This window comes from Siphateles boraxobius, unplaced genomic scaffold (genome assembly GCF_051911475.1).
Source record: "Siphateles boraxobius isolate OS27281-9 unplaced genomic scaffold, OSU_SipBor_1 130, whole genome shotgun sequence".
NCBI classification, from domain to species: Eukaryota; Metazoa; Chordata; class Actinopteri; order Cypriniformes; family Leuciscidae; genus Siphateles; species Siphateles boraxobius.
The window spans coordinates 5,470,001-5,494,665 of NW_027508734.1; the positions used below are offsets into that span (position 1 = coordinate 5,470,001).

General features: G+C 40.4%; 1 protein-coding gene across 2 annotated transcripts; it reads right to left on the reverse strand.

Moving 5' to 3' along the window:
• Window positions 1-4,311: 4,311 nt before the first annotated feature.
• LOC143736844 (actin-related protein 2-A) lies at window positions 4,312-23,559 on the reverse strand. Of its 2 annotated transcripts, none has more exons than XM_077227594.1 (8): window positions 23,450-23,559; window positions 22,758-22,868; window positions 21,363-21,651; window positions 14,551-14,687; window positions 13,706-13,855; window positions 7,999-8,144; window positions 6,351-6,483; window positions 4,312-5,333 (listed from the first exon to the last, which is right to left on the reverse strand). In XM_077227594.1, the coding sequence occupies exons 1-8, from the start codon at window positions 23,495-23,497 to the stop codon at window positions 5,163-5,165; spliced, it is 1,185 nt and encodes a 394-aa protein (XP_077083709.1). In that variant the 5' UTR covers window positions 23,498-23,559; the 3' UTR covers window positions 4,312-5,162. The 2 variants fall into 2 exon arrangements, with proteins under 2 accessions (XP_077083709.1, XP_077083708.1); XM_077227593.1 differs by having other exon boundaries at window positions 7,999-8,180.
• Between the last annotated feature and the right edge of the window lie 1,106 nt (window positions 23,560-24,665).

Here is a 24,665-nt window from a genome sequence, read left to right on the forward strand (position 1 = left end):
TTGAAAACAGCAAACAAAAAAATTTAGTTAACAGCTAATAATAAAAAAATCAGGATTCTTTGATGAATAGAAAGTTAAAAAAGCATTAATTTATAATAGAAATATTTTCTAACATTATAAATGTCTTTACTGTCACTTTTGATCAATTGAATGCTTGATTCCTTGCTGAATTAATATCTGATATTATAGTAGATATATTAATATCTAATATAGAAATTAATTAATTTCTTTCTTTTTTTTAATCTTTCTGACCCCCGAACTTTTGAACACTAGTGTATATTCAATAAACAAAAAATGTGAGAAAATGCAAATATACTGTAGCTTATTTGGTTATGAGCCGATGTGCAGCTTTGACATTTCCAGTGTAGACTACAGACGCGCTTCCGGTGTAAAATCTATCTATCTATCTGCTTGTCTGTATCTATCTATCTATCTGTCTATCTATCTATCTATCTATCTATCTATCTATCTATCTATCTATCTATCTATCTATCTATCTGCTTGTCTGTATCTATCTATCTATCTGTCTATCTATCTATCTATCTATCTATCTATCTATCTATCTATCTATCTATCTATCTATCTATCTGCTTGTCTATCTATCTATCTATCTATCTATCTATCTATCTATCTATCTATCTATCTATCTATCTATCTATCTATCTATCTGCTTGTCTATCTATCTATCTGTCTATCTATCTATCTATCTGTCTATCTATCTGTCTATCTATCTATCTATCTATCTATCTATCTATCTATCTATCTATCTATCTATCTATCTATCTATCTATCTATCTATCTGCTTGTCTACATCTATCTATCTATCTATCTATCTATCTATCTATATATCTATATATCTATCTATCTGCTTGTCTATATCTATCTATCTATCTATCTATCTATCTATCTATCTATCTATCTATCTATCTATCTATCTATCTATCTATCTATCTATCTGCTTGTCTATCTATCTATCTGTCTATCTATCTATCTATCTGTCTATCTATCTGTCTATCTATCTATCTATCTATCTATCTATCTATCTATCTATCTATCTATCTATCTATCTATCTATCTATCTATCTGCTTGTCTACATCTATCTATCTATCTATCTATCTATATATCTATATATCTATCTATCTGTGTTTGACAAAATGCAAAACTTCATTGTAATGGTGATTAATATATTCTTAATAAAGAAAAATAGGCAAATATCATCTATGTAAATATATATTAGTACATTTTACAGCAGTGAATTTTTGTTGTATACACTACTGTTCAAAAGTTAAGGGTCGGATTAGGGTTTTTAACGTTTTCTTCAGGTATTTTAATGTTTTTGAAAGAAGTCTCTTAAGCTCACAGTTTATTTGACCAAAATTACAGTAAAAATAAATAATAATTTCTTATTTTTATTAATTTTGAAAACAGCAAACAAAAAAATTTAGTTAACAGCTAATAATAAAAAAATCAGGATTCTTTGATGAATAGAAAGTTAAAAAAGCATTAATTTATAATAGAAATATTTTCTAACATTATAAATGTCTTTACTGTCACTTTTGATCAATTGAATGCTTGATTCCTTGCTGAATTAATATCTGATATTATAGTAGATATATTAATATCTAATATAGAAATTAATTAATTTCTTTCTTTTTTTTAATCTTTCTGACCCCCGAACTTTTGAACACTAGTGTATATTCAATAAACAAAAAATGTGAGAAAATGCAAATATACTGTAGCTTATTTGGTTATGAGCCGATGTGCAGCTTTGACATTTCCAGTGTAGACTACAGACGCGCTTCCGGTGTAAACACAGTGTGAGTATCGAGCGTGAAGGTTTGAGTATATTGTGAGTTTTGCGGTAACACTGCTGTACTACAGTCTGCTTGTGGTACTCTTATGAGTTTTACTTGAACTGCACTGGCTATTTTGTTAGCTGAACATTAACTGAATGAACATCGTGGATCATTGAATCACCACTGGCCTGATATTTGTGTTTATTTGATTTATTCCTTAAATATCCTTCAGAAAGCAGACTATTTCAGTGTTTGAAGGATGTAGTGAACATGTGGCATCATAATCATTTGTGAATACTTCATGTAAATAGACTCCAAAGAAACAAGCAGGTTGTGTTTTGCAGAAGTGTATCTCACTGAATGTACAGCTCTGCTTTCACCTCACGGTGGGCAGATAAACACATAAACACTGTCAGGAGCTTGAATTATGGCTGCCCACAATTCAACTCGCACTGGAAAGCAAATTTCGTTAAGTCGGAAAGAATTTCCCTCTTGGATTGAAGAGAGGAGGGTGATTCTCAGAATGGCCATCAAGTGTCAAACTTGAGTATTTCATTGACAGGTTTTAGTTTTAAGCCAGAGTCATCTGCAGGAAACGCTGCCATTTGTGCCCGATAGATTCAGGATTTTATTTGATTAAAGTGCCCGTATCATGCTTTTCTGGATATAGCTGTTTGTGAATGTAAAAGTTCTGCGAAGATCAAAGTGAAAGATAAATTTAGTTATTTTCTCTAAAAAGAAAAAAACTGATTCTGAAGTGTCTGAAACGAATCGTAATTTCTTACTTCCTGTTTGAACCTATATAGGTTTGTAAAAAAATTGCACAGCAAAACGACGCCGTTCATTTCTGTGTATCAAGTGCTGAGGAAGATCTGAAATTCAGATATGCTGTAAGTGGTCGACCAATCACAACGTACTGAGCCGTCTGACCAATGAGAGCAGAGGAAGCTCTCCAAAGGCGGGGTTTAGAGAGACTGAATCTTTAATCAAACCGTTTCAGACACTGTGAGAAAGTGGTGATAATGCAATATATATTATGTTTTTTGACCTTGGATCTATTGTAGGAGACTCTAAAACAAAATACCATAATATATTGAGCATAAATAGGGGCACTTTAAGGCTCGCGGTAAAATTTTACTGTTACCATATTACTGTTCGTATCAGAAGTGTATCAATCCCATGTAGTTTTTCACCACAAATTGTGCTGTTAAACATGATAATTTTAAAACTATACGGCCTTGGCAGAAGTAAATGCGATGTGTTAACAGCATCGTAGCTCACAGTAGGGGTTTAAAGTTTATAAGTTAAAAATCTGTTTCCTTATGGAGAAAATGAATGCCGTTTTTCCTTCCAGAACCAGACTGTTGCACTGGTTATGGTTAAAGCAGTCAATCAGTCAACAGATCTGACCAATCAGAGCAGAGGAAGCTGTCGGAAAGGCGGGATTTAGAGAGACCGAATCTTCGATCGAAGCGTTTCAGACACTGTGAGAAAAGAGCTGATCCTGCACTGTATATTAGGAGAAACTTATAGTAGGAGACCTCGGAAACAGAATATTTAAAATAGCATAATAGGGGCACTTTAAACTATTACCCCAATGTAAAATATGTGGTTACAGCTTTCCAAAGTACAAATGTTACTTATCGCGTTACCAACTGTAACCGTAAAAGGCTACATTAATTGGACCATGTTACACTATCTATACTTTTAAATTGAATAGATAATTCTGGTACATTTTGGTAGTATCACTAGTTTTGTGTGCCTTACAACATAAAAATTATATATATATATATATATATATGGCACAGGTTTATTCGGGTTTAAACATCAGTGCACAAGTGTCTGATGTTTAATTAATACTAATGAATAATTATATAAAAGTAATTATGACCCATACGATAGGTTCCTGTGGTAAAGAAATCACATGGCAGCGTTTCCTGCGAATGTCTCGCCAAACGACTGTTCCATCAAATGCTATTTCACCGGTTTCACTTTGACACTGAATGTTTTCTTGCTCAGAAATATTTTCATTCTACAGTGAATTGTATAACTATAAATGTAATGCTTATTCTACATGGGGCTCTGATTATGACTTCAGTTGAGCTTTGATGCTTTTTATTGCTGGATCAGTTGAACTCCTGACCGATGCATGCCTTCGTCTGTGATGCGCTTCATTGTGATGCATGAATGAACAAAAATGCTTCATATGACATCACGCTCGGATTAATTTCTCTGAATGTTTACCGCCTACAGAACGGTGCTGTATACGCTTGTTCACTGACATACAGAATTAAACTCCTATATGAATGCTATCTGTCTCTCTGGAGCTCTTAGTTGGCGATTATGGATTATTGTTTTGTTTTTATGAGGTTCAACACACTCACATTGACCTGAACATTAGTAAGTTTGTCGTCCTCTAGATGGCAGCAGCAACTTAGTAATAAAATGTAATGTTGATTTGAGGCTCTTTTCTTGGATTGGATCAACAATTCAATGTAATAACTAGTAGAAATATTCATTCTCAACGCATGATTTTTATTAAGTTTAATTTTTGTTAACAGGTAAAAAAATATCTTGATTTCTATAGTTTAAATTTGCTATTTATTTAATATATATTTGTATTTGTCTGTGCAATTTCTGTGTTTCAAAGTTTATACATGGAGGACAAATTTGCTTTGCATAAAAGTCCCCAAAATTTAGTTACATTTTACAAAACTTTCTGGGGAACAGAGGGATAAATAGTTCATAAATAGCGTCGGTTAGACTAATATATTCAAATAGATATGATAACAAGTCTATAGTATGTCATCATTTCATCTATTTCCATTTAGATAGCTTGTTAAAGTCACCATGAAATCAAAATTGACAATACTTATTTTTTTTATTGCAGTAAATTATGATATAATATGATTTATCTCTTCTCTGATGATGAGGGCAGGGCAATCTGTCAATCACATGAGATCCACCAATAGCAAACCACACCCATCCAATCAAACCCCCACAGACAAAATCAAGCCCCGCCTACATTTGTTCTTTGTTAAGCGTTTTCACTCGGATATAAGTCACAATAGTCAAAAGAAAAAACTATCGCAACTTGCGTTTCATGTCGACTTTAGTAATTTATCTGTACTTTGGAGGCAAAATTGCTGGATTAAACATCACTAAACATCTCGAAACCTATAATAAGCCTTATATAAACACATTAGACGTCTATGATATGTCCTTATTTAGATGCAACAACAAAGTGTTTGAGTCTTTTTTAGGATTAGATGTAGTAATTAATTTTTTTTTTTTTAATTAATAGCAACAGATATGAATGTGATCATGCATGAAGAGGTTAGTGTGACTGGTTTTGGTGGCGACGCTCATCGCAGCACTGCTCCCAGTTTGTCCAGCACCTTCAGGCCTTTCTCCTCGTACTCGGCTCGCGACAGCCAGAAAGACTCTTTATCTTTCATGATGTTGGCCAGCACTGCACCACCCATGAACACCATGTGTTTGCGGCGCGGAGGGTCTTCGATGCGGATTTTAAATTTCTGTGGTAAAAGAGAGAAAACAGCCGTGAAGAAGCAGCTAGCTTGAAGCTAAATTCATTCGAAACTTATTCACGAGTTGCATTTCTGACAGATCTATTTTAAATACCCAATATTTAATACGTTCCTTTAATGTGTGCCAGTACCTTCAATTACATGCTTTTCAAAGGCCTTTGTGATGTAAAACTGGTCACCTCCTAGGGCATCATTTATGAATGTTTCGTTCACAAAAAATGAGTTTTGGAAAAGTGCCTTCACTAGATGTCAAACAATTATGGATTTTGCATCTTCTGATAATTAGGGTGTAGTAATAAAAAAATATATATATATGATTTCCAATTTATCAGTTAATAGTTTTCAAATTCTGTATATTGAATTAGGTGAATCCTATTTTACGAATTACGAATTCTTTGAATTAAGAATTATTTCCCCATGTGTTATGCCAGTATTATTTATTTACTGTTATAGTATTTATTCATATTTGGAATAAGCTTTTATTTTTATATTATTTTCAGTTTTCATTTAAAAAAATTTTTTTTGTTGTAATTTTTGTTATGTGCTTTTATTATGTATTGAAGCTTTTATGCTTTTTAGGATAATTTTATTAGTATTTGTTTTCTTTTAAATATCTATAGGGTTATTTAATGTTTATTTAGTTGTATTATATTCCTATATAGCTTTTATAGCCTATAAGTTTTTCTTCTAATATTTATATTTTATTTCAGCTACATTTCAGTGACCAAAAATGTATTTATTGTAATAGTTTTAGTTAACAATAACAAAACTATACACCACTAGCCATTATTTTTTTTCTTGATTTAAGCACAAATCAAGCAAATTTGAAAAGTGTGTTTAAAACAAGAACAAAGAATAAAAATAAGCTTTAACTGAGTCTTCATATTTGACATACTTCAGATTCTCGAGTAAATGTATCTAGTTTTAAGGGTGTCAAGATGGTTTTAAAGGGTGGAACAAGACAGAAATCCTAGCATAGGAGTTAGCATTAGCATCAGGGCGTACAGAAAGTTTGTCAGTGTCTCCCTTCAGCACTCTCTCCAGATACAGCTGCTTGATCTCTCGCTCCAGACGGGACGGGAGACCCGGGTACATGGTGGTTCCTCCGGACAGGACGATGTGCTTGTAGAAGTCCGACCTGCAGACGGACAGTAAGACATGAAGCTCACAGACACCCTTGAAGGAACATTTCATTTCTATCAGAAACAACTGACATGCTGTAGATGACCTCAGAAGAAATTACTTTTACCTGGAATATTAATAAAAATAATAATTCATAAATATATATATTTAATAAAATTATAGCTGTGCTGAGTAAAGTCTCTTCAGAAGGTCTTGCAAAGTTCTTACTGGTTTTGTCTTATTTTCCAGTACAAGTATCGAAACATTCATTACTTCTTGTTGGTCAAAAAATTACTGAATTTTTCTCTTCTTTTTTTTTTTATATGAAATGATTGTACTATATTTTAGTCTGATAATGTTTTTTATTTAATATTTAGTATTTTAGGAGATGTTATGGTACTAAATTATATTTACGCTGTATTTATAATTCGCTGCATAGACCTGAAAAAAAAGAAATTTCCAACTAAAACTCATGAATCTTGAATGCTTTGGAGCACAGACTGAAGTTTGGTGTCTTTTTAAAGATGACACATGGCAGATTTTATTGTTGTTATGAAAAATGCGCAAAAATACCATTTTCAATTTTTATATTAAATATTTATTTTCTAAAACATGTTTTACTCTAAAACTGTGAGAAAATCAAACCAATAAATTTAAACAAGTTGTGTTCCAAATTTGAGGTTGATATCTCAAAACATGAGCTTTTAGTAAGAATTTGTTTGGCTGCAGTACCAAATGTTTTGAAATTCCCTCCCATTCATTTCCAACCACGAACAATACAAACGTGACTCATTTTTCAGGACCTTTTTTTTGTGTGTGCGTGTTCACATAGCAAGTGCCAAAACCTGTACCAAGTTAAATACCAATTTGATGAAGTAAAAATTAAAAAAAAATTAAAGACGAAAGGTAAAATTTTTCGGTCAAAAACCAGAGGGTTAATCAAAGTACATTTACTTTTTACACCAAAACACGGGCACATAATGCGCATTTCAAAGAAAAATTTCTGGCTGTAACATTGTTTTTCAGAGAAACAAGTAAATTAACTTAGCATGTTTCTCAAATATCTGCAAAAACATTAGGCCTATGGTATTTTTATGTTTTAGTTTGGTTCTCAAGTAAATTGAAATAAAAATGTTTTGCGATATTTGTACTGGAAAACAATACGAAAACACTGACTACAGATTATTCTTTCTTCAGTGTAGATGGAAATGTATGGAAGCTTGTTTCCACCACGGAATAAAACAGTTTAAAAGATAATTGCAAATTTTATGTCGCAATTCTGACTTTTATAACTAACAGCTACGAGTTTATAGCGCACAATTCTGATGTAAACTCTCAATTGTGAGAAAAAAAGTCTTTATTTTTTTTGTTCTGTGGCAGAAACAAGCTTCCATAAAAATGTCTCTTAACTTGTTAGTTGAAAAACATTTGCAGAAAAAATCTACCCAATTACTGGCTATACGATTTGCTCGGAGCTCAGGCATTAAACACCTCCTAATTGACACTAGTGGCGGTGCTGAATTGTTCGCACCTGAGGTCGATGTCCGCGGCCTGGATGGTGTTGAAGAGCAGCTCGGCCACACCGACTCCCTCCACGTTAATGAGATGAGGCTGGAAAAGAGCCTCCGCTGCTCCAAACCTCTCGCCTCCCACCATTATCATCCGTCCATCTGGTAACTGCGTGCGGGAAAGGTCAGTAAAATCTTTTATATGCTGTGAGGAAGGCAGTCAAGTTTTAAGTCCACATCCTCACCCTAGTTTTTTTCTCTCTATAATCCGTTAAAGTCCCCCTGTAGTCAATCCTTTTATCTCTTAAAGCTCATCGTTGATCACCAAAATCACATTATTTAAAAAGTTTTTTCCTGGAAAAAAATGCCTTAAAATAACTTGATAGTAACTTTACACCCTTTGCTCATTTAGTATACGTGATTCTATGAATATGCAAATGAGCCCCGCCTCCACTTACTCACACAGCTCAGAGATCCACTCGTTGATGATCACATTGGTTACAAGGTAAACGAGGCTTCGTTAATTCATAACTGCTTCGAAAGTTTCTACATTTTAATGGTTCGACTATATGGTTTTTATCTGATCTCTGATCAGTTTTATATAAAGTTGTAGACATTTGTAATGAGGAATGACACATTGTGTGATAAAAAAGAAGAGTGGAGTTGATTGTCTTTTATAGGCCTGACTAACCACGCCCTCTATAAACAAAAGCACTTTGTGATTTTATCTGTGAAAAACTTTACTTATTTACTTACCTACTTACTATAAAACACATATAATAAAGACACTTAATTTTTAATGGTATTTGATGATTTGTATATTCCAATTGATAGATTAATCTTCAAGAAAACATTTGCGATTGGTTTGTAAATGGTGTTCCCTTTCGAGAGGTCTCTCCTATTGCGTAAGTAGCTTACGCTATGGGAAAACTCCTTTTCTCGAGAATATTGAAGTCTTTATGTAAAACGCATTGCAGCTGCACAGCTGACAGCAATGAACGAAGGAAGCTCGGTCATTGGCTGTGCTGCGGCAACTTGCTCGAACCAATGACGGGGCGACTCTGAATGCGCGACCAAAGAGCGCGCTTCGCGCCCGCGCGCGTCAGAGCCCGCCAAGATGGGCGTGGCCAAGAGCTATTTATTGGGCGCCCCGTCATGAGAGTTCTTTAGATTTAATCTCCTTCAGCGAACACCTTCTTCGCTGGATCCTCCGGATTATTGAAGCCTTCGCCGCCGTCGAAAAGCATACCAGCGGGATTGATACGAGGACGTCGGCACCTTCAGCCGCCTTCGAACGCCATCCTACTGAGCCATCCGGCGTGCCACACACGCAAGTATCTTTACATCTGTTCGCCCCGCGACACTTGTAAAAGAGCAATTTTCTGAGGCGTTGTTTCAAATGCCTTCCTGCGCGTCGTGCAGAGACCTTCTCCCGGACGGGGATCGTCACATCATCTGCGCTCGCTGCCTGGGCCGGGACCACGCAGAAGCTGCTTTGACCAAGGGCGGATGCCCGGAATGTGATGACCTGGGTCTCTCCGCACTGCGGGCTCGCCTCGCCGCTTTCGCCGTGAGCGAGCCCATCGCCCCCACCCCTCTGTTTGAGCCGCGCACTAAGAAAAAGCGCCGCTCACAGAGGCTTCCTGAACCGGAGCTCAGTGACGTCACGCCGAGCCAGTCTCCGCGTGCTTCACCGCAGCTTTTACCTTCCCCACCGCCGGTTCAGTTCACCCAGCCGGACCCACACCCCTCTAGCAGAGCGGTGGGCCCTGTGACTTTCGGCGCGTCCGAGGACGAGGGGGGAATGGATGACAGCTTGTCCATCGACGCTGCATCGGACGACTGGCCGGGCTCCACTCTCGACCCCGCCCCGTCGACGCTAGCTAGCACGAGCGGGGGCTCCACAATGGATACGGAGATTATCCGCGTCCTCTCGAAGGCCGTAGAGGACCTCGGGCTTGATTGGTCTTCTCCCGAAGAACCAACCCGAAGCCGACTGGATGAGTGGTTTCTGCAGGGGCGCCAGCAGGCCCCTCGGCAAAGGCCTTCTCCCTTCTTCCCGGAGGTTCATGACGAACTCACCAAGTCATGGAAAGCCCCCCACTCTGCGCGTCTGAAGCCTTCTTTTTCCTTGTCGCTCTCCTCTGTGGACGGCGCGAAGGAAAGAGGCTACGAGGGAACGCCGCCCCTCGAGGAGGCCGTGGCCAATCATCTCTGCCCGCCCTCCACCACCGGATGGAAAGCCAAAGCTTCCCACCCCTCTCAGTGGATCTGAAAGATGCTTACTTTCACATTCCAATAGCGCCTCATCACAGGCCGTTTCTGAGATTCGCTTTCGAGGGACAGTCTTACCAGTACACAGTACTTCCGTTCGGCCTGTCCCTGGCTCCCCGTACATTCACGAAATGTATGGACGCAGCACTTTTCCCCCTTGAGACGAAGGGGAGTGCGAATACTGAATTATCTCGACGATTGGCTGGTCCTAGCACAATCAGAGAGTCAGTTAATAACACACAGATCTTGGATTATCAGCCATTTAGAATGCCTGGGTGTAAGAATCAATTTTGCAAAAAGCATACTATCTCCCAGCCAGAGGATTTCTTTCCTGGGAATAGTTCTAGACTCGATGCAAATGACAGCGCGTCTCTCATCAGAGCGCGCGCTCACCATCCGGCGCCTTGCAACATCATTCAGGGCGGGCTCGCGCCCCCGTCAAGCAGTTTCAGAGGATGCTCGGTCTCATGGCCTCAGCATCGGCCGTACTCCAGCTAGGATTGTTGCATATGCGCCCTCTCCAACGCTGGCTCAAGAGCCGCGTCCCTACTCACGCGTGGCGTTCGGGCCACTTTTTAATCAGAGCGAACCACGGCTGTATAAAAGCCCTGACGCACTGGAAAGCCGCCGACTGGTACCAGTCAGGCGTGAGTCTGGGTGTGAACACAAGGAGAAAGATGATAACGACAGATGCCTCCAAAATAGGTTGGGGGCCCCTTTACGAGGGCAGGCCTGTCTCCGGCTTTCGGTCAAACCCGGAGAAGCGCCTACACATAAACTGTCTGGAGATGAAAGCGGTCGCTTTGGCTCTCAGAGCCCTGCTTCCACATCTAAAAAACGAACACGTCCTGGTCCGAACGGACAATATGACGGTAGTGTCGTACATAAATCGCCAGGGTGGACTCAGGTCGAGCTCCATGCATTCAATGGCCAGGAGACTCATTTTATGGTCCCAGCACAACTTGCGTTCGCTGAGAGCAGCGCATGTGCCAGGCGCCCTGAACCAGGGGGCAGACATGCTATCCAGAGACAAGATTCTCCCAGGAGAATGGGCTCTCAACCCGCTGACGATTCAATGGTTATGGAAAACCTTTGGCAAAGCGGAGATCGACCTCTTCGCCTCCAAGGAGAACGCGCACTGCTCTCTTTTCTTCACGAAGAGCACGGACGCGCTCGCCCAGAGCTGGCCGAGCCGCCCCTTATATGCCTTTCCCCCGATCGCGATGCTGCCACAGGTCATCAGTCGGGTCAGAGAGGAGAAAAACGCAGTGCTTCTGATAGCCCCACTCTGGAAGAACCAAACATGGTTTCCAGATCTGATGCAAATGCAATCTGCACCACGGCCAATTCCACTGAGGCCAGACCTCCTCAGTCAGGCCAGCGGGATGATATTTCATCCCCGCCCCGATCTGTGGGCCCTTCATGCATGGCCCCTCAACGGGTTCCCAGGAACCTCACGAGCGGAGCGCTAAAAACCATTGCTGAGGCGCAGGCGCCCTCCACGAGACGCTTATATGCCCAGAAATGGAAAGTGTTCAGTGACTGGTGTAATGCCAAGGGCCTGAACCCTGAGACATGCGAGATTACGAACGTACTCGCTTTTCTACAAGGGCTTCTGGAGGCGGGCCGCACCCCCTCCACGCTCAAAGTATATGTGGCGGCCATCACAGCGTCACACAACCCTGTAATGGAACGTCCATTGGGAAGAAACGACCTAATTATTCGTTTCCTAAGGGGCGCTAGGAGGATGAACCCTTCACGCCCCCCCTCAGTGCCGATCTGGGACCTAGCTACTGTCCTAGACGCTCTTAAAGGGCCCCCGTTCAAACCACTCCGAACCGTGCACCTTAAACAGCTCTCGCTCAAGACTGCGCTCTTGCTGGCACTCGCCTCGGTCAAGAGAGTGGGCGACCTGCACGCGCTTTCGACAAGCGCTGCCTGCCTAGAATTCGGACCTAACGACTGCAGGGTCGTCCTTAGACCGAAACATGGGTATATTCCTAAAGTGCTCACCACTCCCTTCAGAGCACAGGTTATCTCCCTAACTGCGCTATCGTCTCCAGCAGACGAACACGACGCTAATCTACTCTGCCCCGTTAGGGCTCTCAGAGTGTATTTGGAGCGTTCTGCCCTATTCAGACAGACAGAACAACTGTTTGTATGCTTTGGCGGCCGTACGAAAGGTTCCGCCGTTTCAAAGCAGAGAATCTCTCACTGGATAGTTGAGGCTATAGCGCTGGCTTATGAAGCTAAGGGACTTCAATGCCCCTGGGGAGTCAAAGCACACTCCACCAGGAGTGTGGCTTCTTCCTGGGCATGGTCGAGCGGGATACCGATCGAGGATATTTGTGCGGCGGCAGGCTGGGCCTCACCGTCCACATTTATCAGGTTCTACAACCTACAGGTCCCGACATTGCATTCCAATGTACTATCAGCATGATACTTGTTGAACTACGAGTTCGTATCTAGATTATGTATGTGCTTGTGTCACACTGAGCGCCTTCTAGCCGCTCTGTATTTTTCCCACATATAAAGCTCGCCTCTGCCAGCTAGTTGGATGACAACTTTGCTTTTCAGCTCAGTCACCTGCCTCTGGCTATCATAAGGCGAAGTTCAGCACGCACGGCGTTTTGCATGGTGTTCCCATAGCGTAAGCTACTTTTGCAATAGGAGAGACCTCTCGAAAGGGAACGACTCGGTTACTAACGTAACCTCGGTTCCCTGAGAGGAGGGAACGAGTATTGCGTAAGCTGCCGTGCTTGTGCTTGGTTAGTTCGCTTCAGTCGTTCTAACCTAAAGAACTCTCATGACGGGGCGCCCAATAAATAGCTCTTGGCCACGCCCATCTTGGCGGGCTCTGACGCGCGCGGGCGCGAAGCGCGCTCTTTGGTCGCGCATTCAGAGTCGCCCCGTCATTGGTTCGAGCAAGTTGCCGCAGCACAGCCAATGACCGAGCTTCCTTCGTTCATTGCTGTCAGCTGTGCAGCTGCATTGCGTTTTACATAAAGACTTCAATATTCTCGAGAAAAGGAGTTTTCCCATAGCGTAAGCTACTTACGCAATACTCGTTCCCTCCTCTCAGGGAACCGAGGTTACGTTAGTAACCGAGTCGTTTTTCGGAGTCTGTTTTCCCCTTCATTTACACAGTTTTGACCAGCAGGTGTCGCCGAGTGCTTCGAATCAGTGAATCATTTTGCAAAGCAATCGGTTCAATTGATTCAGTGTTTCGAAAAACTTCGTTTCTCCCGTCACTAGCAGGTAGATACATTGACAATGAAATTTTTTTTAATGCCCATGCAATAGAAGCTTGTTGCCAGCTTGTTTTGCCTCAAGACTTTTAAATGGAAACACAGTATACCAAAACTTGTGTAGTTTTGTTCATGCAACCTGTCCATATGTGTAGACTACTTTGTGTGACTTTTTTTCTGGCTTCATTTTCAGTTGTAAGTGTATTACCGTGTAGGACTCCACCAGGACGGTGGTCTCGTTGGCCAGTTTCTGTTCCTGCTCGATGTTGTAGCCAACAAAACACAGTTTCTCCTTCATCATCCGCACCGTCTCGAAGTCTGCCGTGTGGTTGAAGACGTAGCCTCGCATAAGCAAAAGCTGAATAAACAGAATATCGGCATTTCAACAATTCTATGTGACTCTTTTTGGTCATTTTTTTTTACCAGACCACAACTGATAATTGCTAACACTTGCTCTTGATTGATCTTTTTATTTATTTTTAAATAATACAATAATTGTATATCTAGCTTTTGATCCATTTTAAGAAATAAGTCTGCAAAATAGACAGTTTAACAAAATGTTCCTGGTTCAATAGAAGTTGAAATGGTTAGTTCAACCAAAAATGACAGTATCACAGTTTTTCCATAAAAATATGAACTGTTTTCAACACTGCTAATAATCAGAAATGTGTCCTGAGCATAAAATCATCATATCAGAATGATTTCTGAAGGATCATGTAACACACTGGAGTAATGATGCTGAAAATTCAGCTTTGATCACAGGGATCAAAATCAGCTTTGATCACAGGGATACATTTAACAATATATTTAAATTGAAAACAGCTATTTAGAACTGTAATAATATTTCACAATATTATTGTTTTGACTTAAAAATATATATCTTGAAACAAAATTATATTGGACCCCACTGACTTTCATTGTATGGCCATTTATCGAAGTATAAAAAATAAAAAAGGGTGATAAATGATGTCACTTTTGGAATGAACTAAGTGCTGAATCTGTAACATTGCTCATTCCTCAGTTTCCATGGTGATAATAGAAGGAGAATGTCACCTTAATCAGATAGCGCGTGATGTCCCGTCCTGCGATGTCGAGCCGGCGCGTGAGGTGAGGGAGAGAAAAGCCCTCGTACACGGGACAGATGTGAGTCACGCCGTCTCCTGAGTCGATCACCACACCGGTTAACAAACCTGCCGCAGGCACACCGCGCAAGTCAACCACATGTTCATCCTCAACACTCAGGGCCCTAATCTATCATACACCCGCGCAATGCAGCACCAGGCGCGACGCAAGTGTTTTGTCCTATAGTTTCAGCCCGGCGCAGTTCTCATTTTCACGTTCTGCACCAAATAGCAAATGGATTTGCGCCCATCTGTTAGTGCTGGTCTGAAAACGAGGTGCATTTTTTCAGGCGCATTGTTGGCGCGTTTCTATTTTGAGGCAACTGAAATAAACTGAGCCATTGACCAACTGCAACCTGGTCTAAAGTCAATGGAACAGTATGTTTTTTTTGTTATTTAAAGAGCGTGTTAGTAATGTGCCCTATAGGCGGGTCCAAGTCATCCTCATTTATAAAGCGCTTTTAACAATGTAGATTGTTTCAAAGCAGCTTTACAGAGATAAACATATAATTTAAGGTAACAGAGATTGGTTTGGTTTTATAGTGGTTCTTGAAAAATGTTTTTTCCAGCAAAAGTTAATTTTGATTGATTCACTTCCGTCTAAATGATCATTTGTTATTGAATTAGGGGCCGCTAAGACGACACCGTTCTCTCTAAACAGACTTTAAACGCGAACCTGTGATAGACGCTGATGGCGTTCACATGCGCATTAAGAATTGATTCTATAGTTATGTGCGTTTGAATATATGTGCGCAGGTTTGTAATTCCTTGCAAACCATGCCTAAACAAACTCATTGTCTTGTCTATAAATTTTGATGCAGAATTTTTATTTTATCTTATCGCTTTGGGTAGGTACGCGAACCGAAAAATTCCACAACGCTTTATCTGTAGAGTGGTATAGGGATCCTCCATAGGGAGAGGCTAGTTGACACGCCAGCACTGCATTGTCATCGGGTCCAGGCGAAAGTCCTTCGTCAGATCTGGAAACGGCCTGGATCCGGCAGGCTGCGGGAAAACCTCGGGATAAACAAAGACACTAAAATTAGTGTAGATGCCATTCTTCTTATGATGTAACGAGTACATCAGGATATGAGGGAAGTGTTCCCAGTTCCGGCTGACCTAATCTAAGCAGCCTGATATTGAATTATAGGAGTCTATAGAGTGTTATGCGAATGCTAGGTCAAAGAGATGTGTTTTTAGTCTAGCTTTGAACTGACAGACTGTGTCTGCTTCCCGGAAAATGTTAGGAAGATTGTTCCAAAGTTTTGGTGCTAAGTAGGAAAAGGATATAATAATAATAATAATAATATATTTATTTTCTATAGCACCTTTCAAGAACCCAAGGTCGCTTCAAAATGTAATACAAAAAACAAATAGCAAACAGACAACAAGCGAACAAATACAAAGGCCATCTGCTTACGAGAGACAAAACAGATGGAAACAAGCATACACTGGTTTGCATGAAAAGGAGATATTGCATTATTTATCAAAATATGCTATTATGATAAAGTATGTAGCAGATAGAGTTGGAAAAGTGCAGAACATATAAAACAGTGAAAAGGAAGATGATTTATTGGGCAAGCTTGAAGAAATGAGTTTTCAGATGTTTTTTGAAGGACCGGATGTTGTCGTTCTCACGAAGATTCGGGGGCAGCTTATTCCAGAGCGTAGGGCCAGCAACATTAAAAGCCCTTCCGCCCACCGTGGAGAGTCTGACCCGGGGTACCACGAGAAGGCTTTCCGTGCTAGATCTGAGGGCCCGAGTTGGAACATATGGCTGTACCAAGTCAACAAGGTATTTGGGTGCCGGGCCATGTAGGGCTTTAAATATTAGGATTAACAGTTTAAATTGGATGCGGTGTATGACAGGAAGCCAGTGCAGTTGGTGAAGGATAGGAGTGATGTGAGCAGATTTTTTATTATACGTGAGGGTGCGTGCAGCAGAGTTTTGAACCATTTGGAGGCAGTGTATTGCTTTGGTGGGTAGTCCACTATATAATGAATTACAGAAGTCCAATCTGGAAGTGATAAAAGCATGAATAACAGTTTCCGCATCTGTAAAGGTAAGAGAGGGGCGAATACGAGCAATATTCCGCAGGTGGAAGAAGCATGATTTGACAGTCTGACTAATGTGTGAGTGAAAGCAGAGCGTGGGGTCGAACAAAATTCCCAGATTCTGTACAGTTTTTGAAGGCCTAATCTCAACACCATCAATGTCAATAAAAATGTCATGTCTGGGTGAGTTTTGTGATCTAGGGTTAATCAACAGGATTTCTGTTTTACCAGCATTAAGCTGCAAAAAGTTAGAGGACATCCATGTTTTAAGGTCGTGAAGGCAGGAGATAACTGAAGGGGGCGGAAAAGATGAGTTCGGGTCAATCGTGAAGTAGATTTGAATATCATCAGCGTAGCAATGAAAATTGAGACCATGCTGTCTGATGATCTGGCCTAACGGTAGTAAGTATATTAGAAATAGAAGCGGGCCAAGTACAGAGCCTTGGGGCACACCATGGGAAACACAAACTGACCGTGAGCGATTGTTGCCTATCTTAACAAATTGTTGTCTATCGCATAGATATGAGGTCAACCACTGAAGTGCCGCACCCGTGATGCCTATTTCAGACAGTCGTGAGATAAGTGTAGAGTGGCACACAGTGTCAAATGCTGCACTGAGGTCAAGGAGAACCAGGATACTATGTGCACCTGAATCAGAAGCTAGAAGAAGATCGTTTAATACTTTTAGGAGTGCTGTTTCTGTACTGTGATGTGTACGGAAACCGGATTGAAGGGGTTCAAAGAGATTATGTCTCTCTAAGTGTGATTACAGCTGCGCCACAACTACCTTCTCAAGTAGCTTGCCAACGAAAGCGAGATTTGATATTGGTCTATAATTACTGTGAGTGGCATTGTCGAGACTAGGCTTCTTAAGGATTGGGGTAATGGCTGCTACTTTCAGATTAAGTGGAACAGTGGCAGTGGCAAGAGACCTGTTTATAAGGTGTATAAGGAATGAGTTTTTAACAGGTATGTTGGAATAGGATCAAGTGTACAGGAAGTTGAGTTTGATTTGTTAATCATATTTGCAACCACAGATGTATTTGTGAGTGAAAAAGTGTCTACCGGACAACCAATCAAATATGGAGTTGAAGGGGTAGTGGCAGTAGAGGAGAATGACTGATAGATGTTGTCAATTTTTTGTAGGAAGAAAGACTGAAAATCTTCACAAAGTTCAGCAGAACCAGTAAGAGCTACGGTGGACGGTTTGACCAGTTTATTTATTTCTGTAAAAAGAGTTTTGGGTTTGCATTTAGCTTTGTTAATAACAGTAGAGAGATAGATGGAGCGTGCGATGTTAAGCGCTTCTTTGTATTTCACTACCGTTTCGGAAAAGGCTATGGCATGAACAAGAAGGGAAGTTTTGTTGTGGAGTCTTTCAAGACGCCTACATTGTGTTTTCAGAACTCTGAGCTCAGGGGTGAACCAAGGAGAGGAGTGAGTAGACGGAACAGCTCTAGTTATTAAAGGAGCAAGCTCATCCAATACATCACCAAGCGATTTATCGTAGGTAGAAACTATCTCATTAGGACACAGCCGATTGAGTGAGGAAGGAAGAGCAGAAACCGCAATGGCAGTGGAGAAATTTTCGACAGTTATGGTTTTCAGATTTCGGTAGGATATAATAGTGTTAGTTTTAGGTTTTACAATGGGTAGTGAGAAGTCAAAGAGTATTAGTTTGTGATCAGAGATACCCAGATTGTGACCCTGGGCATGCACATTGTCAATACCAACCGTACAGAGCAAATCGAGAGTATGAGAGTGGGAATGAGTTGGGAAATCGATATGTTGAGATACTTCAAAATAATCCAGAACAGACAAAAAGTCTTTTGCAGCAGTACAATCAGAATCAACATGTATGTTAAAATCACCAAGCATCATTATTCTATCATGCCGGGCAAAAGCGAGAGTGAGAAGTTCAGTCAGATCAGAATAGAAGTTTGGGTTGTTTCTAGGGGGTCTGTAAATCAGTAGAATCAGAAGCGGAGCGGGTCCAGCAAGTTGAAGTGAGAGACATTCAAAACTTGCAACATCGAGAATGTCATATTTAGTCACTTTGTAGTTGTTCTTAAAGATCACTGCCAGACCACCACCTCTACCACTAAGTCGAGGTTTTGTGAAATAACTATATCCAGCAGGGGTTAAAAGGTTCAGTTCAATGAAATCGTCAGGTGTTTGCCAGGTTTCAGTCAGAAAGAGTAAATCCAGGTCTCTCTCAGATGTAACTTCATTCAGCATTGTACCCTTGCCAGTCAGAGAGCGAGTGTTAAAAAGCGCAAAGTTGTATCGATGGGGAACATGCGACGAGTAGGTCACATCTTTGGTTAGGGGTATGAGAGTCCTAGCACGGTGGAGAGTCACATCGTTACCATGGTAACGCCCCGATCTCGGTGACAGTATCACAGGTATTGAGAGAGAGGGGTCATAGTTGTAAAGCCATCTACGTTTAGCAGACCGATGGATATAGCGTGTACGACGTGCAATTCCGAGAGTAGTACATAAGTCAAACGTGGAGGATTCCAGACGGGTTAGACTATTGAGGTTGTGCAGTTGCAGTGAAGTATAGTTTAACTCCATTCCGTGAATGAGAAGCAGAACAAGGCCAGCAAAGCCCAGGGCCAGCAGTCTCAGTGCCGGAGTTTTATAAATGGCAAAGTACATCTCTTTGTAATTTAAGACAGCACTCACAGAAAACCAAATGGCCACCCACGTTACTACAACACTACGTTAGCCAAAACCCGACTGATATTGAGTGAATCCACAAAACTAAACCGAGCAGCTCGCCAAACAAGTTAAAACTCACCTACCTGCTGCATTTGATGTTATGGGACTCACAGATATGCAGCGGCAGAGGGCTCGCAGGGAGAGTGATGCGAGGACAGCACGTTAGCCAGACCAAAGAGGGCAGAACCACAATAAAACACTACGCAATGAATAAGGGGAAACTTACCCACCAAGAGTGCAGAATGGTAAAGCCGAAACAGTGGACAGAGGGCTCGCGGGGATTTCATAAAGTGAGACGCTGAGCAGAGATTAGCAGAGATTGTCCAAATTGTCCAGAGAGTGTCAGGGACTTCGGAAAATGTAACATCCATGCAACAGGTGCTTCGAACAGGTGATCTACCGCCAGCAGTCGATTTAGATATTCTAGGTATTATCAACTGGCCAGAGTTTTGAGATCGCAATAGAAGTGAAGGACTATAATGCGCGCGCAAAGGTCGACAGCGCGCATACACTCTGCTTATTACACACACAGGGACGCGCAGTAGCACACAAACTAGCCAAATAGCTTATTAAAAATAAAAGGATTACAATGTAAAAGATGAATGTTGTGTACAGAAAGATATGGTGGATTCCGGCTTGTCCCCTAGATGGTCTGCTCGCTCACTTTAACCTCGCGCACAAGCGGATCCGTTTCCTCTATGGAGTCGTAAATAGCGAATCAGCCATGGCGCGAGCACAACTGGCTTTTAAAGTGAAATGGGAGATGAGAATCTGATTGTTTTTTTTGCATGTTACGCCCAACACACACCCATTACTCATTAAGAGAATAGGGACAACACTTTTAGACCATGCACCGGGAGCGCCGACCATTTTTCCCGTCGTTTAACTAGCAAAAGTGGATTCGGACTCACCCTATGGCTACATTCACACTGTCAGTCCAAATCCGAATATTTGTGTATCCGAATGGAATCTGATCTAAAATTATTGATGTCCAACACTGTGTATCGCAACTGTTCAGATCCGATTTGTGTGTCCATGCAGCTCTTTTAGTTTTCCGGAATATCTGCATTGATTTCTAAGGGAATGACGTTATGTTGGTAGGCATATGCCAAAAACAACAACAACCGCACACATGGAGGTGTTTGCAATAGAGATGTTATCTTATTTAAATCTTACAACATGGAGATGTGTAGCTGTGCACTGGACTATGCGTCTTCTGAGGCTTTTTTCCGCGCTGTCGTCTCCATTGGTTTCAAAATATGTCTCCGTTATATTGTCATTTTCTGCTCGTCCGACACTGCAACAACACAGCATTGTTTCGGCAGCGACTGTCAGCATGTTTCCTATAAAAACATCTGATGTTTACATTTTACGTGGCGTGAGTGTCACATAAACCATGACAAATCCGATCAGAGCGGTCAGACTGAAATGGATTCCCAGAAATGAGATTTAAATAGGATTTCACACCACAACTTGAACCGGATTTTTAAAGATCAGATTTCATGTAATTTTTAACCATTCACACTGTCTAAATCTGATCGGATTTGCATTAAAATCGGATTTGGACTGACATCCGTATCATTTCTTCTATCTAAACAGTGTTACTGCAATTGAAGAGAGCATCATAATAAATGAGCAGCCTGTGTCATGGCCTTCCACACAAGGTTTCAAAAATGAGGTTTCAGAAAAAAAACTGCTCATGTTATGAGGCAGACTCAACGTTTGACATTTGCTCCTTTCATAGACACAATAACTGTGAGATATAATAATGTCTAAATTAAGATTAAATATGGAGGTGGCATTATGAATGTGGATAGCTGTTCAATTATTGATGAACAAAAACATCGCAGTAGCTCAACTGGTAGTGTGTTTTGCTGGATTTTTTTTTAATATATATGCGCCCTGCGCTTCAGACCATGCGGTTAAAATGATGGTTAAAATAGGGCCCGTAACCCTGAGCGTTACCCTGAGCGTAGAGCGTCAGCACGGCCTGGATGGCGATGTAGATGCCGTGGAACTGGTAGGTCTCAAACATGACCTCTGCGATCTTCTGCCGGTTCTTCACCGGGTTCAGCGGCGGCTCCGTCAGCAGGACCTTGCTGTCGGGGGGGCTGATGTCGAGCCGCTGCGGGCCGAACGTGTGGTCCCACAGGTGCAGCATGTCCTCCCAGCTGCGCACCATCCCGTTCTCCATGGGGTACGAGATCTCCAGCATGGAGCGGCACTCGCTCGCCTCGTCGCCCACCATCAGGTCCTGAGAGAGCAAAGGGGCGACTTCAGTGTTAAACAAGATTTAATTATATTAAAGTTCCCCTGCGGTCATTCAGTTTATCCTTTAAAACTCATCTTTGATCACCAAAATGATTTTTTTTTGCGTTTTCGCTTGAAAATAATTTCCTCATGCCTTAAAATAGCTTGAATGTAACTCAACACCCATGCCTAATTTAGTATACGTGGTTCTATGAATATGCAAATGAGCTCCGCCTCCACTCACTCACACAGCTCAGAGATCCACTCGTTGACGATCACACGTTGATCTGATTGGTTACAAGGTAGTTTGTGACGTCAGAGACACCAGCGATTTCAAGTGTTTTTGAGACTGTCTTTGGTTCACTGCAGTTTTAAGGAGAAAATACTCAGCAATGCTGTCGACTTATGAATTTGCACATGGTTTGTCTTAAAGCATATTAAAACACCACATAGACATATAAACACCATTAAAAGCTTGATTTTACTTTAAAAACAGAATTCATCTGTGAATTCCATTAATTCTATAAGAGTTTCTGCAGCAAAAATAATGAATCTTATCTCTCTGATCAAATTGTACAGCTATCAATAAACTTAAACTATTTAAAGTTTTATGTTTTATATTTGAGAACTATAAATCTATATTAGAGCAGTACATAATGGCAGTGTTTATTTTTTTATATTTAATATTATTTATTTATTTTAATAATATTATACTATATATATATATATATATATATATATATGTATACTATTAGATCATTTAGAGTAAGGAACTTAAAAGATTAATAAATAAATGAGAGATGTTTTTACAGGTTTCTTGTTAAATGACAGTGTTTGTCTTATTTTCTTATTATTTACATACTATTATATTTGTATTAATATTTTTAATTGACCTTTATTTTATTTACTTTTAGTTGAACTTTTAGTTGAAGTTTCTGTTATTCTATGTGCTTTTCACAATTTTATTTCATGTTTGTCTTTTAGGTTTATATATAGTGTGTGTGTGTGTGTGTGTGTGTGTGTGTGTGTGTGTGTGTGTGTGTACGTGTGCGTGTGTGTGTACATATATACAGAACCTATATTGTTTTTTGTTTTGACCGGGTAACTCACCTTGATCTCTATATTCCCAACTTTTATATCTGACCGAATGATGGGACGTCCCACCAGTGCAGGGAAGATGTGGTCGGGGAAATTGGAGCCAGCGAAACCACACTTGACAAACTGCAGACAGTGTGTGAGAAGATGAAGAGTGAGTAGAAAAGATCAAACTCAGCTCTGCTTTACATTTCAGGTTTATAAGGACATATATTTGATGACTGCACTGAATTATTTGAGATCAGCCCATTTTGAAGAACTGCATCTTCCCCAACTCCCTCCCAACTTCCCTATTTTCATATCAGGTCAGAAACCTTTACACTAAAGCACACCAGAGTTTAAAGCAGTTCCTCATTTGTGACCAATAACCGTGTATCTTTTGCCCTGCCACCTTTTAAGGTGAAGTAAGTGTTTTTCCTGGCCGGACGTGTTCAGACAGATTGAAGCAATGCAACAGGTCTTCACACGAGCGCAAGTCAGGCATTCAGCGCCTGCAGACGCAAGTCTGGGAAATAAAGTTTCTTACATCTCTTTTAACTTTTAAAAAACAGAGTTCAAATCGATTAAAACAGTTTTTAACTTTTAACTTCCCTTTATCCTTCATTTAACCACAAATAGAGTTCTGTCATAAATGTTCAATTAGCAATTTTATACAGTTTTAGCCCTGTTATGAATGACGTTTCCAGAATACTTTGTGAATGTCTTACCCCAGTGCCATTGTCACACACGACCACTTTCCTCCCGTCGCTGTCCATGCCGCAGTGTTTCAGATGCTGTGCACACACACACACACACTCACACACACGCTCGGGATGTTCTGCTGAAGTGAGGTCAGAAACAAAGGGGCCGGTTTCCCTGAGGAGGAACAGAGGGACTCCGCCTCGTTCACTGAGAGGAGAGGAATCCCAAAACAAAAAAACACTACTAAAATATATCATTTAATGGAATAATGAAAACATTTTTACAGTAAAGAAACTGTTCATTGGTGAACTGTAAGTCCCCTTATATCATACAGTTACATTTTAAAAGGCAGTAAATACATGCTATTTAAATAACTGTAAAATATGGTGAAAATGATGCATAAAAAGAATTGCTTACCTTACAATTGAGAATATGTACATCCTATTTAATAAAGCAATGCGTATAATTGTATAGTAAAATAAAAAGTGGGATTCCAAAGGCCAGTATCACTGCTACTGATGTCTAAATGAAAATGATTATTTATTTTTTAGTTTTAAACATTATAGCTATTCAACATTACAGTGTTATTGAAAGCTATCAAAAATTTTTTTAAATATTTATTAGGCTTCAAAAAACTTTTCATTTAGGTGAACTTAAAACAAACCTGGATATTATTATTTGCATGTTAACACTTTAAAGCTACAATATGTCAAGATTTTTGTAATAAAATATCCAAAAATCACTTGCACAATGTGATATATTTCCTGCGGTTGTGTACACAATATCCCAAAAGTTCCCAAAGATTTTTAATTTCAGAAGAATTAAATTAGAATTTTAAATAATGGCTCGTCCATGTTTACTTGTCGCCTGTAAATTACTTAATATCTGCGTTATCCCTGTTTACCACCCTACTGCCATAGTAATCATGGCGACAGACGTGTACAACTCCGTTACGTCTAGCGGCACGCTCACGCTGGTGTTGTTTCGTTCAAACATTATGGACAATGGTAAGCAGACTTTGGGACAAAATGGGAAATAAAACGAGGATCAATATCAGCGTGGCGTTTTCGAGATGCCGAGAGCTTCACGTCCGTGACTTAAACTTCGACTTGACAGAGACGCCGCTCTTGCATGCACTTTATTAGACAGGTGACCTGAGGTGAGCAAATGTACATAAAACTAATCAACAATGTTATATAGCTCAACATGATGAAATGATAGAATATGATCAGTATGTTACTC

Excerpts from the sequence above, each read along its gene's own strand:
- LOC143736844 (XM_077227593.1), bottom strand. The coding sequence starts at position 23,497 with ATGGACAGCGACGGGAGGAAAGTGGTCGTGTGTGACAATGGCACTGGG. Across the intron at positions 14,688-21,362 it reads GCTGACGCTCTACGCTCAGG|GTTTGTTAACCGGTGTGGTG; the intron begins GTAACGCTCAGG and ends TGCCTGCGGCAG. Across the intron at positions 6,484-7,998 it reads GCCGCGGACATCGACCTCAG|GTCGGACTTCTACAAGCACA; the intron begins GTGCGAACAATT and ends GTCCGTCTGCAG.